At 23.8% G+C, this 18864-nt stretch overlaps 3 protein-coding genes across 3 annotated transcripts; all 3 read right to left on the bottom strand. All coding sequences in view use genetic code 6, as the record gives it.

The window, feature by feature from the left end:
• Nucleotides 1-302: 302 nt before the first annotated feature.
• On the bottom strand, nucleotides 303-3010 carry TTHERM_01015880 (cyclic nucleotide-binding domain protein; the record flags this gene model as incomplete). Its single annotated transcript, XM_001030748.2, has 3 exons — nucleotides 303-2176; nucleotides 2231-2402; nucleotides 2483-3010. The coding sequence occupies 3 exons, from the start codon at nucleotides 3008-3010 to the stop codon at nucleotides 303-305; spliced, it is 2574 nt and encodes an 857-aa protein (XP_001030748.2).
• Nucleotides 3011-4632: 1622 nt separating this feature from the next.
• Nucleotides 4633-9793, bottom strand: TTHERM_01015870 (3',5'-cyclic-nucleotide phosphodiesterase; the record flags this gene model as incomplete). Its single annotated transcript, XM_001030747.3, has 11 exons — nucleotides 4633-5184; nucleotides 5247-5374; nucleotides 5431-5644; nucleotides 5713-5891; nucleotides 5955-7156; nucleotides 7228-7373; nucleotides 7446-7620; nucleotides 7685-7888; nucleotides 8251-8813; nucleotides 8911-9186; nucleotides 9419-9793. The coding sequence occupies 11 exons, from the start codon at nucleotides 9791-9793 to the stop codon at nucleotides 4633-4635; spliced, it is 4014 nt and encodes a 1337-aa protein (XP_001030747.2).
• Nucleotides 9794-11213: 1420 nt separating this feature from the next.
• TTHERM_01015860 (hypothetical protein) lies at nucleotides 11214-17505 on the bottom strand (the record flags this gene model as incomplete). Its single annotated transcript, XM_001030746.4, has 18 exons — nucleotides 11214-11490; nucleotides 11547-11605; nucleotides 11666-11923; nucleotides 11987-12218; nucleotides 12276-12343; nucleotides 12402-12504; nucleotides 12578-12760; nucleotides 12811-13190; nucleotides 13269-13621; nucleotides 13670-13899; nucleotides 14113-14247; nucleotides 14300-14394; nucleotides 14446-15641; nucleotides 15700-15864; nucleotides 15919-16044; nucleotides 16101-16208; nucleotides 16277-17222; nucleotides 17302-17505. Coding segments are annotated over 18 exons (4998 nt in total), but the record flags the coding sequence as incomplete, so codon positions are not given.
• Nucleotides 17506-18864: the final 1359 nt, after the last annotated feature.

The raw sequence follows: 18864 nt of genomic DNA, 5'->3' as shown, positions 1-18864 counted from the left end.
AATTTACATAAATTTGTACATCAAGATAATTTTAATTAATTTGCTGATAATTTTTTTTTTCTCAATAAATACTTTAAAATTCTTAGAATTACTTTTTATTTAAAAATAATAGTTATATTTTTGTGACTTAAGAAAGCTTAAAGCTACAAAATTAAATCCAACAAAAGCCAAAATACCAAGAATGATAATTTTTATTACATTTTTTATATATAATTATTATTTAATTTATTTGAGTTTATTGTAAAGTTTTATTTTTAATAGATAATTCTAATATAAACCAAAGTAATATAATATTTTTTGATTCATACTTTTTACTGGGTAAATTACACATTTTTTTAAAAATGTATCCTTTTTTTATATGCTATACCATAGTAAGTATCTTTGTTTTCAGGACTTGAGTCATGAATTCTTCTTGATTTAGCAGATGACATTCTTAAATTAAAATCAACATCATAGAAATTCTAATTGTCTTTTCTTGATAAAACTAATCCCTTTTTAATCCTCTCTTATTTTTATGAAAAAGGTAAGAAAATTTAACTTTCTGACAAATTTTAGCAATTCAAAGGATTATTGAAATTATTTTGCTTTTCTAAAGAAAATGATTTGCTGATATTAAATAAATTATATGCCGTATTACTGAGGATAGGTATTTATTTAGTTGTACTTATTGGGTTAATATTTTAAGAATATTCAATTTGTTATTAAGTTTTGTTGTTTTGATCAATATTTAAGCTTTAGCTTAATAGTTTTAGCTTATTATCATTTTAATTAGAAAATACATTTAAATCATTTTGATTGTTTTTGTTGTTTTCAGAGTAATAATTATTTATTTAAGTTGTTATCATTTATATTTCATTTTACTTATTTAATTATTTATTTTCAATAGTTTCTTCTTTTGAAACTTTGGTTTACAGTCCTTACAATTTTTAATTTTATATATCACCTTACTAGAAAATTTCTTTCTAGGTATTTTTATTTCTCATCAAATTGGGTAATGTTTTAGCTTGAATATTGATATTTTCTTGTTAATAAAACTGCATTTATGAAGAGAAATTTAATGCTTTTTTCGAGTCATTATAGCTTTTTTAACGCTAACTGTATTACTTATCTAAGTTTGTTTATTATTTGACCTCAGAAGACATTAGAGATACATATGCTTAGTAGGGACTCTCTTCATAAGAACTCTATTTTGATGAATTGTTATTTGAATTATTTTCTTCATTTCCATCAATAATTTTTGATTGGCTTAATTAAAATGAATCAGTTTAGTTTGAATAAAAAGCACTTTTTTGACTGATAGGTTCTTAAGTGTATTAATTTGAATCTAATTTTTATAAAAGTGTTCCTTCAGGACTGATTCTAATTGATCTCTATTTAGCCTTTTTTAGGTATATTTTATCATTTTGTTATGGAAACCACTCTTCTTATTCAAGATGATTTGCTATCAAATTATTATAAACAGTTTTGTTTTCCAGAGAGTGCTGTCTCATAAGTTTTTCATTCTGTAATTGATTCTGATCAAAAATCTACTGATAAAGATTAAGATTCAAAGTATTTTTTTAGCTTATTTAGTTTTAATTAACTTTTTCTAGCTCTTACGTTTCAGGTTAAAATGTTAAAGATCTATGAAAAGTATAATAAGTAGGCTATTACATTTAAAAGCAACAATTTCTAATTATTGTGTTTTATTCTAAATATTTAGTTTAAAGCTTATCTTTTTACACTTGGTATAAAATTTCATCAAAATTATTTTTCTTTTTACTTTTTTGTTTAAGAAAAGAATTCAAATTCAAGCATTGTTCTTTGTTTTACGATTAGCTGATAAAATTTTTTAAGGTATTTTATTTTCTATTTGAGTTCTATGAACTAGCATGATCTTAATTATCATTATTTCCTTTAATTATGCTAGAGTTATTAGACATTTTTTCAGTTTCAGCCTTTTTTTTACTATCTTAAATGATATCTTACAACTTTTTATCATATAATCTTTTGTAAACTATCATTTTCCTTAAATATTCTTCTTTCATATGGTTAAGAGTGGCTTAGTCATAGAGTTTTTCTATATCTTTAATATTTGTTGAGTATACAATGCTATTTTTAGCTGTAATCCTTACAGAATACTTATATTTCTTCCAGCTTTCGAAAATGATTTCATCTCCAACAAAAAATATCCCATCTAAAAAAAAATAAAAATAAATTGTTAATATTAAATAAAATTAATTTTAATTACTTGTTAAATTTTCTATCACAAGAGTACCTTTTAGATCTTTTGAAATTGATTTCTTAAAATTCTTTTTAATGAAATACTTCATTTATATCTCACATGATCCCTAAACAATATATACTATTTCATTTATGCTTCCTTCTTCGAAAAGGAATTCATCTTTCTAAATTTTCTGAAGCTATATTTATTAATGTAATTTAAAAGTTAGTTAGGTTTTTTATAAAAAAGAATCATAAAAATAAATAAATAAATAATTACTTAAAAACTGGATACGATTTAAGTGATAGTATTTTAGTTATAGATATCATAATTTATATTGATAGCTTTCTATATTATTTCTTTGATCTTTTTTTTTTATAGGTTGTTTTGTGCTTATAATTTCCAAAATGTATTTTTATCAAAAGTGACAAACTCAGCATCAGTAATGGTTAGTAAAGTGCATGTTCTAGGACCCTTTTCATATAAAACACTTTCTCCTGATGCTTCACCAATATCAATTTCTGTAAAATCAGGACCATACTCGTTTAAAAATTTAACTATTTCATCTCCTTCTAAGTACAGTTCTTAATTTTCTTTTGATATAGAGTCTATATAACTGGCATATTATTTTATTTCAAACTAATCTTTAACTCCTGTTCTTGTAATATTCTCACTGAAAACATTTTAATTTTTTTTGAGTTCAACAGCTGAACCTGATAGCAGTATATAAATATTTCTATTCATTTAGTCTCCTTATTTAATTACTAAAGATCCTTTATTCAGTTTGACATATCTAAGAGATCGCATAAACTAGTTGTATGCAAAATTAAAAATAAATAATTTTATAAATTAATATTCTCAAGCAGCCAAAACATGAAAAAGATATGTTATCGATAAAAACATTAACTTTTTTGCAAATTTTTATTAATATAAATGAGAATAGTATGTCAAGATATTTGATCAAGTCTAAAAATAATTAAAATTCTCAATTTAATTTACTTTATAATAGCTCAAAATTCTACTGTCCATGAAGTAAACATTAATGAACCTCTTAAGAAAAGGTAGACATGACATTTAATCAAATATTTTTAACTGATTTTCATCGATAAAGTTTTATGAAAATTTGTTTTTCCTATTCTAAGGACTTAACAGTCTTCCTAAAGGAGAATCTGAATCTTATAATTATTAATTTTTCAACTAAGCAATAATTGTTTCTAATAACTTTATAAAAAATATCTAATAACACCACAAGTATGAAAGCGGTAAATAATTACTTTAGAGTCAATAGTATTCTTCTTTTTCATTTTCTTAGTTTTTTGAAGTTGCTGATTGTTAAAATAAATAAATTTTATAAATATTAAAAAAAATAGTATTTTGTTTAATATTTATATGTAAGAAAGTAAACAGAGTCTCGTTCTATAAATTAATAGCTTGTGTAATTCATGTAATATAAATATAAGCCATTCAAAAGTATTTTTATTTTAATTACATCTAAAATATTGAATTGATTGTCATTAACTCGAATATTTAAAATGTAAGTCTTTGCTTTTCTTAAACCACAGAATTTATTTTATAAGTTCATCCTAACTAATACTTTAAAAATTAGTCAAAGATCAAATAAATAAATTAAACTAACATTTATATATTATTATAAATAATTTATTTAAATATAGAACAAGTTAGGCCTACCAAATTACGCAGTTTTCTATTATGAAAAAAGGATTTTTGATATAAATATCATTTAAGCTCAAAAAATTCATAGTTTCTTAAAAAACAACTCTATCTAAATATCAAAAAAAAAAAGCAAAATTATTTTCATTTTAATAAATTTATTATTTTGAAAAGCTATTTTTAACATTAAAATATATTAAGATAATAATAATTGTTAAAGAAAGTAAAAAGAGAGATTATTAATTAATATTTTATCAATTTAATGTTTATGTTATAAAAACCTTCTGAAAATTTTTGAAGTGTATCAATAAAATAGAAAAGTATAAATATATGTAACAATATAATATGAACAAATAGTATAATTATAATAATAAATAAAATGAATAATTAATAAATAATAAGATAATATTAGATACATAAATTAATTTATATTTATAAATGAACTTAAATAATTTTTAGAAAAATTAATTCAAAGAAGCAATCAATGATTGAATTTATACTTAATAATAAAAGTAAATAAATATTTTTAATATTAGCTACTTTAAATATATTTTATTTTGTGAGTATTATAAGACCGTTTAAATCTACCTCTTCATTAAAATTATTTAATAGTTATTTAAAATATAAAACTTCTTATACAAATTCATAAGGACAGAGAGACAGACAGTCAAAGATTTAAATTAGAAACTGTCATGTTATCTGTCCTTTTAATTTAAAATAATAAATTTTGGCGATTTATTTAATTTTCATTTGCTCATTCATTAGTGAGGAGAACTATCTGAAGGTTATTAGTTTTCAGAATCTTCACAATTTATTGTATTTAATTTTTCGTTTGATTCTTCATTGTCCATTTCAAAAATTATTTCATTAGAGTTTTTGTCTTCTTCATAATCAGAAGCATTTTTAATATTTTCATTTTATTGTTGTTGTTATTTTTGAAGATTGCTTTCTTCATCTACATCTACATCTACATCTATATCTCCATCATCATCACTTTCAGATGAAGATTCTATTTGTTTTATGTCTTCACAGGCTTCATTAACTTTCTCTTCGTTATTCTAACTTACTTACTAAGGTTGAGAAGCTTATTGTGGAACTTGTTATGAAAGTTCTCCCCATTAATTTATAGAATCAGTTAAATATTCAATTTAAGTGTTAAGCTCTCCTTTATAGAAATCATTTAAAGACTTCCATAGAGGAAGGACTATAACACTAAGAAAACCTTTTTCAGCCTTTGCCATTACATGGAGTATATCTAAATCTTTCATAAATGATGTCTACTCTACACCTCTCTTGCCCTCTTCAATATACTATTATAATAATATTTTACATCAATTTATAAAATGTAATTCTGTAAAATAAATTATATTACTTGATTATGGAATTCCCTATTGACTTTTTCTGACCATTATCTTGATAATGGGAATGGCTTAGCTGCCCCTGTAAAATCTGCTGTATGAATAATCATACCAGTTAACAGATCAATTTCTCCTTCACTGTCTGCTTATAAACACAATTAATTTAAATTTAATTTAAAATTAAATATAACACTTTACTTGTAGTTTTTAGTTATTCATCGTAATTTTTCCATTATGTTTCAAAATCTAGAATCAGTTTAAAGTGTTACTTAATGTCTGTGTATAAAATATTTGAGATCATTGATCTTCTCACTTGATTATAAGTGATTGGTTCTAAATTTTGCAATATGTTATAATCTAATGACTATTTCATAATTTTAAATGTGGTTGCAAGATGATGTTACTCTAAAACCTTTTTATTTTTTATAAGAAATATATATAAATATATTTATTAGTTTATTATTTAAACTATTTTTTTACAGATTTATCGTGATATCTAATAGCGAGCTTTGATTAAACTGAAATTTCAAAATTATTGGTCCTTCCTGTATGCCCAACGTCATGGCAAAGACCAGAAAGTATAACTGTAAATATATCAATTGGTTTTAATACTTATGTTGCTCTTTAACACTTAGATAGCATATAGCAGCTTTACATAACTATTTATTAAATTAGAATGTTTATTTATTTATTTATTAATTAAAATTATTAAATTAAAATACCTGAAACACCGTGATCAAAGTTATGGAAATCATTATTTTTTATATCATATTATTTTTATAATTCTTTAACAAAGTTTGCAAAAACATCTTCTGGGATTGAACAAGATTCGAAATACTAAGCCCTCTATAAAATGTTCCATGCAGTTGTATATTTTTCTTCTACAGACCTAAGCTCAAAAACATTGAAATCCCAATCATCTATGTTAGTCACGGCTGGAGTGGCATGAAGAAGATTTTTAAGATACTACTATTCAAGTTGTTGTTTTTAAAGTGCAGTTGGGGAATTATTAGATAATTATTTAGATTAGTTAAGCTTTGCAGTCTATCTCATAATAACACTGCTTTTTTATGAAGCTCCTATAGCAGGAGTAGAAGTAAATCTTTCTCTATGATTTTAAGTAAACATCTCTATTTAAGTATTTTGATTTTCAATTGATACTTTTTCTTCAATATTAAAAGAGTTTATTTTCGAGTATAATTTTTTTAAAATTAATTTTATTCTTGGGTCATTAAATTCTGAGTTGTTGAGGCTATTTAAAATGTCATCAAGCTAATAGAAAGATTCAAAATTAGTGCATGAATCTGAGTGGAAATCATCTTAGATATTAATGAAAATGCTCTATATTACTATTTTTTGTTTCTAAGGAAGTATTTATACATATATTTATGAATCAGGGATGCTTTTTAAGTTAAACCAAGTGTTAGGTTTTTTGATATAGCTTTTGAAGGGACGATAGCTCTTGGAAGCACTGCTAACAAAGCTTTTATTATTGTTATTGTTATTGTTGTTAGCATTATTGCCGTTATTATTGTTGTTGCTTTTTTATTCTCCGATTCCATTTAAGTTTTAATTATTAAACTTCTCCCCAAAATCAGGACTCAAACAGCTATTTTGGCTGTTTTATTAATCAATTTTAATTTCCTGTTAGATTGAAGATCTATTTTATGGTTGGAAAGGTATATCTTCATCTTACAATTGCAAAACATTTGGTAGTATATTTTCGTTTTTCTAAATTTTTTACTTTTCGTTTTCTTCTTCTTTATGATGCTTCAAGTTTACTTTCTCTTATTCTTCAAGTGGCTATTTAAAGTACTCAATAATTTCATAAAATTCCTTAATAAAATTTTTATTATTCTTAAAGATATCTTCTATTTTGAGTGGTCTTTCCTAAATATCATTATAATCTATATCTAAATTGGATCTATTTATTAATATCACAAAAAATATTGTAAATAAAAAAAACAATAATATTTTCATTAAAGGATAGTTTACTTTGAGTGCGAAATGAATTTTAGTTATCCTTTTTTAGATATATCCAAGAATGTTTGATACTAATTTCTCAAAAAGTATTTGTACACAAACACTTTTTAGCTCATTTTAAGTAGGAATTGTTTGTATTTAGCAAAATAATGTGATATCTTTGTTTTTAATAAATTTTAATTTATTCATTTTTTTTAATATGCAAAAATACAAAAAATTTTATTAATTACTTCTATAAAAAAGGTGTATAATGCAGGATCATTTAAAATACTCTCTCCACTTGTGCTTTAGAAAACAATATCTGAATAATCGTCTTCTAAAACTAACTAAGAGTTTTTAAACAAAGACGCTCTTTCCTCAGCATCTTAGGATTTACTCTCCTTGGTATCAATTTATTTTACATGGCTTTTAGTATTATTTATTCGAAATTTTTTTGTTGTTTAATATCATTAATGTATGTAAAAATTACGTATTTATTTTGAAGGTTGATTTTAATTTTTATTGGAAAGAATCTATTAGGAGATTTTTACCGAAATTCAAGAATGTATGACTTAAATCTATAATTTAGAAAGAGCATTCACTCTAACTGTTTAGGTTTTAGATAGTATTAACAATAAACTGTCCTAAATATGTGAATGCCTAATTCTGATATATTGGAAGTGCCAAATTATTTCTATTTTATTTTAAAAAATATTTTATTAAACTGATAGTTTAATTTAATTAAAATAAATTTTCGTGTTTGTTTTATTTAAAATATTTAATGGGAATAAATTTCATTTTATTTAAATTTTGTTGGTATGTATATATCCTCATCCCTATTCTACAGTAATTGGTAATAAATTTCTCTTGCATTAATGTAATCTAATATTACAAATTTTAAATTGTTAACAGCCTATTTGAATTAATTAATTAAGTATTTTTTTATTTTTCTTCTTATTGAAAATATTTATTTTCCTTCACATATAATTTGTTTCAATTGAAAGGCTGGCTCAGATTATAAAATAAAGAATTAATCAATGAATGAATGAATCTTACGTAATAATTTTGGATTTTTCATTAAAGAAAGAGATTTCGTTCTCATATCTAAGCGATATAATTTCATAAGACTCGCTTTTTAAGTTGTAAAATTTGTATACATATGCTTTATATTAAGAATTATAGCTACTACATTTTGCTATGATTGTAGGAAAGGTATTAGAATCTAAATCCTTAAGTTCTATTAATCCTTAATGCAATTAAGAAATTTCGTCAGCAAGAGTATCGCTTGAAAAAGAATATCCACTTTAATTTTTTTCATAACTCTCTGAATCAAAAAAGATCCAATCTTAATCTTTTTATTACTTATTTTCTTGTATAATAGATTCAGAAACTCTTATAGATTATAAAGCACCACCTTCATCAGCTTTTGATTTCTTCTGCTATTAAGGCTATGCTTGAGTAGCGCTGTTACAGCCAGTGTTTGGATTAGAAATGAAACAAAATGAATCTACATTTATTAAATCCTTTAATAACTTATTCACATTATATAAGGTTTGTTATTTATTTAAGTTATCTTGCACAAAGAGCTGAGCCAAACGCAATAAATCTTTGTAAACAGACTGATTATTTATTTGTTTATTAATAAAAAAAATGTAATTTACTAAAATATCATTTCAAATAAAGCTAATTGCTAAAAATATCTGAAATATGAAATACCTTAATTGATTTGTAAATATTGTATAGAGACAAAATATCCTCAGATGAGAATTAATTTTTAACTGGTGAAAGATTTCCAGCTGAGAGCAAATTATGATTTGAAGAATTAAGACTTTTTCTTTAAGGTGCAAGAGGAGAACTCTAATCAAAAACAACTTACTATAATTTTTTGAAAATCTTTTATAGCTATTTTTTATCATACTAGTTGAGTTTACTAGGAGAATTAGTTAATAAATCTTCAAGGTATTTAAGGAAAGTGCTTATCTCAGGTTTATTCTTTTATTTATTTTAATAAAATAATTTTAGAGACTGACTATTCAAGTGAGTTATGAACAATTTATTCTTAATATTTTTTCTTTGTTGAAATGCGCTTTCGAAAAATAGCGATAAAAATTTTCATGATACGATATTTTATTTAAAACTAACTACAAATTAATTATGTAGATAAAAATAATTCTTCAACAAGCTGTCAAATATTTATGTTTAATTAAATGAAATTCAATTTTACTTGAGAGGAGATATTCGAGGGACTTTTGCCAGAATTACGCGAAATTTAAACTTCCAACAACGATGAATTTGAAGAAAAACTACTCTCTTTCATAGCTCTTGGTGGCATTTAAAAGTGGCTTTTTATGAATTTAATAACATTTTCTTTCATAATTTTAAGATCGCCCTTGGAATTAAAGAGTAATTGAAGAAGCTCTCTATTATTTTCGATGAGCTGGATTTTTGCATTCTTTTTGTGTTCTTCGCTTAATTAATTTTCATTCTTAAGTTCTTTTAGGGCTTAGTAAAAACAATCAGAAAGTGTTGTATCTATCTATTGCAGATTTATTGATGAATTTGGTTCGGTTTAGGATATCCTTTATTTAATGTCTTCCATACTATTTATCTGAGATAAGATTCTACTCTAATATTTGTAACTTGCTTGTGGTATATGTGTGTCTGTGTGTGTGCGTATTTGAATTTAAACAAAACTGCTACCTTAATGATATTTAAGAATATTTTATATTCTCCTTATTAATTTATTTAATCTATTTAGATAAAGAGAGAACTCTCCTAAATTATGTTTTTCTTTAAATTATATACAAAAATTGTTTATAAATAGGCTTTTTGATTTTGTCTTTAAAATTTTTATTACTTTTCTAATTGACTTTCTATCTGCCAAATATATTTTAATACAAATTCAATAAATAATAAAAAAGCCTAACAAACCTAAAATAAATCCTATTCAGCTCTTAATATTTTTTTTCGTTTTTTTTATTTAAATTAATTTTTATTTCAATCTGTCTTAATACTCTATTTATAACTAGTGGTCAGCTCATCTAGTCTTTTTTTCCTATAATTTTAAAGTTATTGAATTCACAATTTTCATGTAACATTAACAATTTCACATGCAAATAATTTATTTTTAATTTTCTATCAAATGCATAAACGCTTTTGGGATGGTTAATTTTTAAGGCTATATGAATATATTGTAAGAATACTCAAATTTTAAGTATAGTAATAATATTTCAGATTATCTCTTTGACTTCTAATATTATTAGATTTTATTTATTCCTTTAAAATGTTTCTCAAGCATATTTATTCTATTATTTTATTTTATTTAATGCTGATTCGCTCCTGTTTTAGTTTATTTATATCTAATTATAAGTTTTCTATTAGTTTAATTTTTTTGTTTTAATATTGTACTTACTAATTAAAGAAAAACAATTAAATTATTTACCGTAATTCCTCATAAATAAAGAACACGTTATATTAAAGCCATTTTTGAAAAATCATGAAAAGAATTCTATTTTTTATTGTAAAAAAAAAAAAAAACTTTTTAGTGTGAAATACTAAAAATATTACCTTATATACTTTTTTTATTAATAAAATTAATACAAAATATATTAAATTATAAAATCTATCTTTTATGAATTAGTTAACACAGACATATTATAAGATTCAATGAGAAATTATAATAATATTAAAAATAAATTATTATAATGATATAAATTTCTAATTATATTTATTACTAATCCATATTTATAATAACCCAAAAGAAAATAAAGAGAAGATGATAAACTAAATTAGTTAAAATAAATAGAAAAAGCAAAGAAATTAATTAATTAGATTAAAATGCCTAATTGGTTATCTTATTATATTTTATAGAAACAATTATTTAGTTACATATGTTTGTTTAATCAAACAAACATATTTGATTTTAAAATTCATAATTCAAATATTTATTTATGCCCACTTAATTGAAAAACATAAAATATCACTTAAAAAATAAAGGTATTAGAAAAATAGAAGGAAAATTTTGAATCAAATTAAATTTTAAAATAATAAATCGATAGATGAACACAATGAAAAATATTTTAAAACATATGAATTTTATTCATTTTTATCAAAAGAAATTTTTTGCAAGCTTTTAAATCATTAATTATAATATTTGTATTAGCTCTTTAAATATAATTCAAATGTTTCTTTTAGTTCTAATTTTTCATCTTTATCAACTTCATTCTTCTTATAGTGATAGTAAGCTCCCATTAAGACAGGTTCATCATCATCTACTTTTTGTATTAAAAATTTGACCTATTTTGATAAAATAAAATTTATATTTTTACAAAAAAAATAAATTCTTTCTTTACTTGATTTTGATCCCATTTATTAATTCTTGAAAACTCTTTAATAACTCTCTTCATATCATCTAAAATAAAATAATATATATATTTAAGTGATTCATTTTTATAATAGGATAATAATTTACTTGATGTTTCGTAATGATATATCATAGCTAGATTCTCTAAGAAATCTTCCTTGTCTTTCATGTAGTCATGTAAACAAAGAGCTCCTAATAAATTTTTATTGGCAGAGTAAATGAGTTGATTAAAAAGTTCTAAATTAGTGATTTCTCTTTCTTATAAATCATTTCTATATTATTCAACTACTTTTTTTAACTCTTCTCTTTCTTCAATACTAGGACAACTATATTTCATTTTTAAAAAGTATTCATCTTTTCTTAAGCCTATTTTATCAAAAAAAAAATTAATTGTTTTAATAATCATTTGGATATGAGCTTAAAATATACTATTAGAAATTTCTTTTGCGTATTTGCATATACCATCAACTAACTCTCCTTAATCTATTACTCCAGCATCGTATTCATTTACTAATGATTAGATGTGGCAATTTTCTTGATCCTGCTTTATGATAATTTCTAAATCCTTCTTTTCTTCACTTCTTAAATATCTTCCATATGCATAAATAATGTAAAGTTGATCTAAAACGTATTGATTTAATTTTGATATTTCTGTTTAATTCTATTTATTATTGAATTATTATTAGCTTTTTAATATTTGAATTTAAAAATTATTTACTAAATTGAATTTAATCAAACTCATCTTTCCAATCAAAACAAGATTTTCAACAAATTCTCTCCAGTTTTCTATAATAAAAAAAATTATTAGTAAAAATCTTAAAGTAAAATATATAATTATATATACTATTTATGCAATAAGCTTCAAATGCAGCTAAGGTCACTACATCATCATGCAAGAATAGATATTGTTGAACATAGAAATCTACTTATTCAGATTAATACTATTTCTAAATTATTTTATTTAAAATTATTATTATTTGTTATTCAAAAAAATTATTAATAAATAAATAAATAATATACCTCAATTATCTTTAGTAGTCTTTTGAAAAGATTGAATTTTCCAATCTTATTATTAACTGATTGGATGGATGAATAACAGCTTCTTTTTTTGTTTTTTGCAACATTTGTAAGTTTTTCTTTAACAATTTATAGATTTCTTTATTCTTTGTAATCTTCAATAATATCGATAACATCTAAATCATTCTTTAAAAATAAATAGTCAAATAAAATTATACTATTAATTTATATTTTACGACTTAATATAATATGCTAAACACTTCAAGGACTTTTTTATTAAGTGGGTTAGTGGTAGTAGTTGAGAGGTTCACTATTTCATCATAAATTCTATCATTCTCATTATAAATATATGAGCAATAGAATTCACTAATTTCATGTGATAAGATTTCATTTAAATCATTATCTTAAACATTCATGCCGGTGTTCTAAACTTCGACATTAATTTACTACAATTTCTTCAAATTAATTAAACCGAAAACAGGCTACTACTAAGATTATTGCTGATTTATTTAGTACTTAAATTAGGATTATCCAGTCGGAGATCTAATTGATTTTTCCTTTTCCTCTTCCTTTTGAGATTAAGAGGAGTCTTATCTATCAGGGCTGTTTGATTTTTCTTTATTAGGATTAATTAAAATATTTTAGTTAACATTTTTTTATACAAAAAAATATAAGATAAGTTAAAATTTATTACTAGATTATTGCTTCTTATTTCTAGGAGAAAATTTAGCATTTGTTTCAACTTGAAGAGATTCAGTTCTCAATCTCTTTCTAATTGAAGAATCGGAACTTTCATTAGTGAGAGGTCTGGCTTAAATTTCAGTTTCTGATTGAGCATTGTGAAGGCTAATTAAACCAGCTTTTTTAGCTCCTTGATTGTTATTTCTTTCTTATATATTTTATTCATGTTCCTATTTGGCTTCTTGAGGTCTGTAAGAGAATTCAGCAGAATTCTAAACAGGTTTGGCATTACTATCGCTAGACTACTAGTAGTAATTTTATTGGTTTGAAAAAGAAGGCTAGTTATCTTGGATGTAATGCTAATTGCTATAATATTCATACATTACTATTGTCTACAAAAAAATGAAATTTTACTTTGCAAGATTTGCTATAGATTAATCTATAGGAGATATAGCATTACTTTCTTAGAGTATTTCATCAGGGTGTATTTTTTCTTGGTACCCTTTAAATATGCTTCCAGCTTAGCGGTTAGAGCTCAATTCATCATCTGACTCATCAAGAGATTGCTTACGAGTCTAATCTTTCATAACAGCTAATTTCAAGTTTTATATGAAAGCATCTAAATCAGATTAAACTCTAAAAGACTACAAAAAAATAATTAAATAAGTAAAATAAAATAATAAATTAATAAATATACCATAAATAAATCCTCAAAAATTAATAACAAATATTTAAAAATTTTATTTTTAAAAATTAAAAATATTAAGATTAGAAAATAAAAGAAAATTTTGTTTTGCTGTTCTTAATTAATGATGATTTATATTATATTTTTATACTTTTATTAAAAAAAAAAAAACCTGATAAACTGCGAATATTGAAGTTGTTACAACTTACTTGTTTGCTTCTATAAGATAAACTTCTTCTGATTTAAAGTGCTTGTTTAAAACATCTTTAAATTTGCTTGAGACCATAATTTTGATGGGCATGATACTCTTTTCAAATTAAATTATTTTTAAAGATGTTATTTAGAGTGTATTATGTTACATAAGTAGCGTTTGATAGCTGATTGTGTTGGGTAATTTCTTCAAAGAGTTGCAAAATATCTTCATTTTATTAATTTAATAAATAGACAGCCATACCTTTTATGTTAAAAATAAAATAAGTATTTTATATTTTTATTTAATCTATACCAAAGTCTTCAGGATTAAATTAATCTATATGATCATCCATGAATTCCAAATAGGTATTTGTTTAGTTAAACTCATCTTCATCTAATCCATCATCATCACCATCTCTTTAATTGTCTTGTAAATTTTATAGATCTTCTTCGGTGTCTGTATTTTCTAATTTATTTTTTTCATCGTTTTACTACTTGTATACAATTTATGCAATATTTTGGATTTAGTTTTATTATACTGGCTAGGTTTCTTTACTTAACTATCCTGCATTCGAGTTGAATATTTACAAATCATCATTAGATTGTTATTGGCTATTTGTTATTTAATCTAATTTCTTTTATAATTATTCACTATTATTGTATTAAAAGTCATTGTTAATATTGTTGTTATTGTTGTTGCTACTGTTAATTATGCTATATAAATTTGTAGGCTTTGGTCCACTGCTTCCTTAGTTTAGCTATTGGTGTAATTAAATTGTATGGAGAGGAGAGTCCTCATTTTCTTCAGCTCTAAAATGAGGTTGATTTTCCACTACCTACTTCTATTTTGAATTGTCAATAACTGGTGAAGCAGATAAAAATTATCTTTGGATGTTAGCAAACTATGCAGAAGAAGAGGAAGATTAATGAGCGTTGTTGTATTATGGGATTCTTTTTTGCTTTTAATCACTTCCCTATACATCTAAATACTGATTTGCAATATTTTATATTTATAGCTCATCTTAACTTTGCTAATTGTCACCACTATTTTAAAAATCTAATTTCTTGTTTAAATATTCCTTTTTGTAATCTTGTTACAAATTTTGATTTTCTTGATCATCTGGAATTTATTAAAATTGTTATTACTGCTAGAAGAAGTTATTCACTTTTATATTTTCAAAGTTTTTCATGGCTTTTAAATCTCCACTTTAATTTGCACTTCTTTGCTAAATGGATTAATTGGTATTTTCTTAGCTCTTTATGTATTAGGAAGCTATTCTTTTTAAACTCTTAACTAGCTCATCTTAGAGTCTACCATCAGAAAAAGTTCCCATTAATAATTAATTATTGCTTTCAATCAGAATTTTTAAAATTTCAACTTCTTTCTCTGTGAGATAATTTTTTGAGACAATGTTTTAGAACATTTAGATAACTTTTTCTTTTTTAGGCCAAGGACTAGTTGGTCTATCAAAGTGGTTTGTTTAAATAATATATTTCTTCAATTTTTCGCTATTAAAAATATTTTATTATGGTTTAATTAAAAATTTCCTGCATTCAAAAATAATACCTCAAAGAATTTTTGTTATAAGAATTAGACAGATATCCTTCGACTATTGAAATAATTTCTTGGTTTTCTGCTAATATTAATTTCTTTATTTGAGTTAAGATTGGCATTTCAAGTAAGTTTCCTGTTTCAAGCTCTATAACAGCTTTCATTAATTATTCTTAAGAGCTTTTTTTGTTAACATTTTAATAAAATTATTTATTTATATGTAAAATAACTTACAATCCTAGTTTAGAATCAGATCCGAAATTGCTCGTTTATTGTCTACTTGGAGTTCTTCTAGCTCCTGAGTGTTGAGGTTAAGCAGAACTTTGAGGTCTGTTATTTTAGAAATTCTTATTCTCAAATCTTTTTTTTAATAAATTTTGTAAATTTTTTTTAGCTTTTAAAAAATACTAATTTACTAGTTGTTAGTTTTGCTGTTGTTATTTTCTACATCCAATTTTTCTTGGTTATTTTGCTAGTTAGCTACCTAAAGCAAGTAGTCTTTAAAAGAATTCTAATCAAATTCGCTAATTTAACAATAAAAATTATTGATTGAATGAAATCTTTTGTTTTTTAATAATTATTTTATATTTACCTATATACCTCGTAGTATCCTCTCATAAATAAATCAAACTTTTCAAGTATTTTGCACTTAAAAATAAAGTAATCAAGTGTAGTAATTTAGTTGTTTGAGTGATATACATCAAGTAAGTTAAGCAGTTCACGTTGATCAGGGATATTTGCAGGAATAGTAATTATATCTCCTGTATCAAAATCAGTTTACTGAACTGACTGCTCCATCAGTAGTAAAGCTTGTGCATGTTAATTTTAAGGGAAGTGGCTGCTCGCAATTTAGCCTGATTAAGCAAGCATGCCAGAAGCAGTATTCAAAAAGCGTTCAAGCAATCTTAAAATTGTTTTGGCTTAATTTTAAAGAGATATTTCCATAACCTTTTATCCCCCTTTATAAACAATCACAGAAGGAAAAACTTTAAAGTTTTGAATTTCTTCTTTGCTTTTTACATTACAACAAAAATAATCAACTCTGTCACCATAACTATCTGCAAGACTATTCATAACATTTACCCATTCGTTATTAAATGAATTAACTAAGCTATTATTGACTATAGGATCAAGAGAGTGTAGATAGTCCTTATCTTCTATTAAAGCTATTACACTTGTGCGATCTTCCTAAGGATCCTAGAAATTTTCTTCCCAAACTTTGAAATTATTAACTACTGTAATCATGCTAGAAAGACATAACTATCCTTGCTAATTATTTGCATTGTAAAGGTTTTAAGAATACTAATTTTTATGATGAGATTGGCTATTTTAATATCTAAATTCTGACTATTAAATATGCTTTTATACAGGTTCAGAACTTTGGTGAATGCTGCTATTACGAATTGAAGAAGAAGGATTCTTTTGTGTAGACTATGTATTCAATTAAGAGACCTCGTTTTATTCTACAATAACATGATAGACTTCATTAGGTTTAAGCAAGTTGCTATTGCAAAATGTTTTAATTTAATAGAAGTTATCTAGTTATTTTATTAGTAAATAGATAGATTATGATGTTGAAAAAACAAATTTGATAAAAAAGAAACAATCAATATTTACCTGACGTATCCTTCAAGCCCAAAATTTTACCCTTTATATCATAATGGTTTGCAATTAAATATGATAGATCTTCAGCAGAGAGCTTTGATCTAAATCCTAATTTCTTTGTTTTGTTTTTATATCTTAAGATAATACTATTCATTTTTTATTTTAATTTTATTGGTCGATTGAATTTTATTTCAATTATTTAAATTTTGATTAATTAATTGAAATCGGTTATTAATTATTCAGCTATCTTCACTATCTTTTATATATGTATATATATTTTTTCATTATATTCTCTAAGCATTCATTACTTTTTACATAATATAATTTGCTTGTATTGATTAAATCTTCTATACATTTAATACTTCTTTTTATTTCCATATCATTTTTTCAATCAAAAATAATTTAATATTTACTTAGATTCTCCAAATTATTTGTTTATTTATTTATTAATTTATTTGTTTTTGTCTTTATTCAAAAATCTTCAAAGATATACATACCTATTTATCTATCTATCTATTCATTTTATTACATTTATTGCAAAAAAATATCACTATAACATACATATAAATTAATAATCATTAAAAGCATTAATTTAAAGTAGTTTTCTTCTAATTAAATGTAATATATAAATAAGTAGACGAATTTAAAGATAATCACTTTATAAATATTATATAAATACATGGATACTAAGAGATTGACTGGTATTAGACAAAGTATTAATTTATTTTGTAAATATAAAAATTACCTACAAAATTTTTGAAAGTAATTAAGTGTTTTTGATAAATAGTAATTATATTTATTATAATAAATTAATATTTTTCTATAAAAGATATAATTCATTTAATATTTATCTACATTAAAATTAATTACTAGTATAAAGACTATCTAGTAATATATACCTAATTTTCGTTTTTAAAAAATTAAATTAAAAAATCTTAGATAATTAAATTCAACACCAAAAAAAAAATTAAAGTTTTAAAACTAAAAATATTTATTAATTTCTAAAATGTAAATCAGTTCACAGTAATGTTGAGTATATCCAGCACTAATATCATCATATATGTTTTTATCTCTGAAAAATAAATTTACTCCTGCTTTAGTGGGAAGTCAGATAAACAAAATGAAAATAATTTTTCTCAATTTTATGTAAGTTTTTTTATTCTTAACAGTTTTTATGATTTAATTTTTGCTTTTTGAAGTGTTATTATTGAATAATAATATTTTTCACATAAAGCATATTGTAAATGTTATAAAAATTTTAGGAGTTAATTGGGGTTGGGGTTGGGGTTGGGGTTGGGGTTGGGGTTGGGGTTGGGGTTGGGGTTGGGGTTGGGGTTGGGGTTGGGGTTGGGGTTGGGGTTGGGGTTGGGGTTGGGGTTGGGGTTGGGGTTGGGGTTGGGGTTGGGGTTGGGGTTGGGGTTGGGGTTGGGGTTGGGGTTGGGGTTGGGGGTTGGGGTTGGGGTTGGGGTTGGGGTTGGGGTTGGGGTTGGGGTTGGGGTTGGGGTTGGGGTTGGGGTTGGGGTTGGGGTTGGGGTTGGGGTTGGGGTTGGGGTTGGGGTTGGGGTTGGGGTTGGG

Source organism: Tetrahymena thermophila (assembly GCF_000189635.1).
Source record: "Tetrahymena thermophila SB210 genomic scaffold scf_8254410, whole genome shotgun sequence".
In the NCBI taxonomy this organism is placed as follows: domain Eukaryota; phylum Ciliophora; class Oligohymenophorea; order Hymenostomatida; family Tetrahymenidae; genus Tetrahymena; species Tetrahymena thermophila.
The sequence above is the reverse complement of the archived record's forward strand: the minus strand, read 5'-3'. Positions and strand labels throughout refer to the sequence as shown.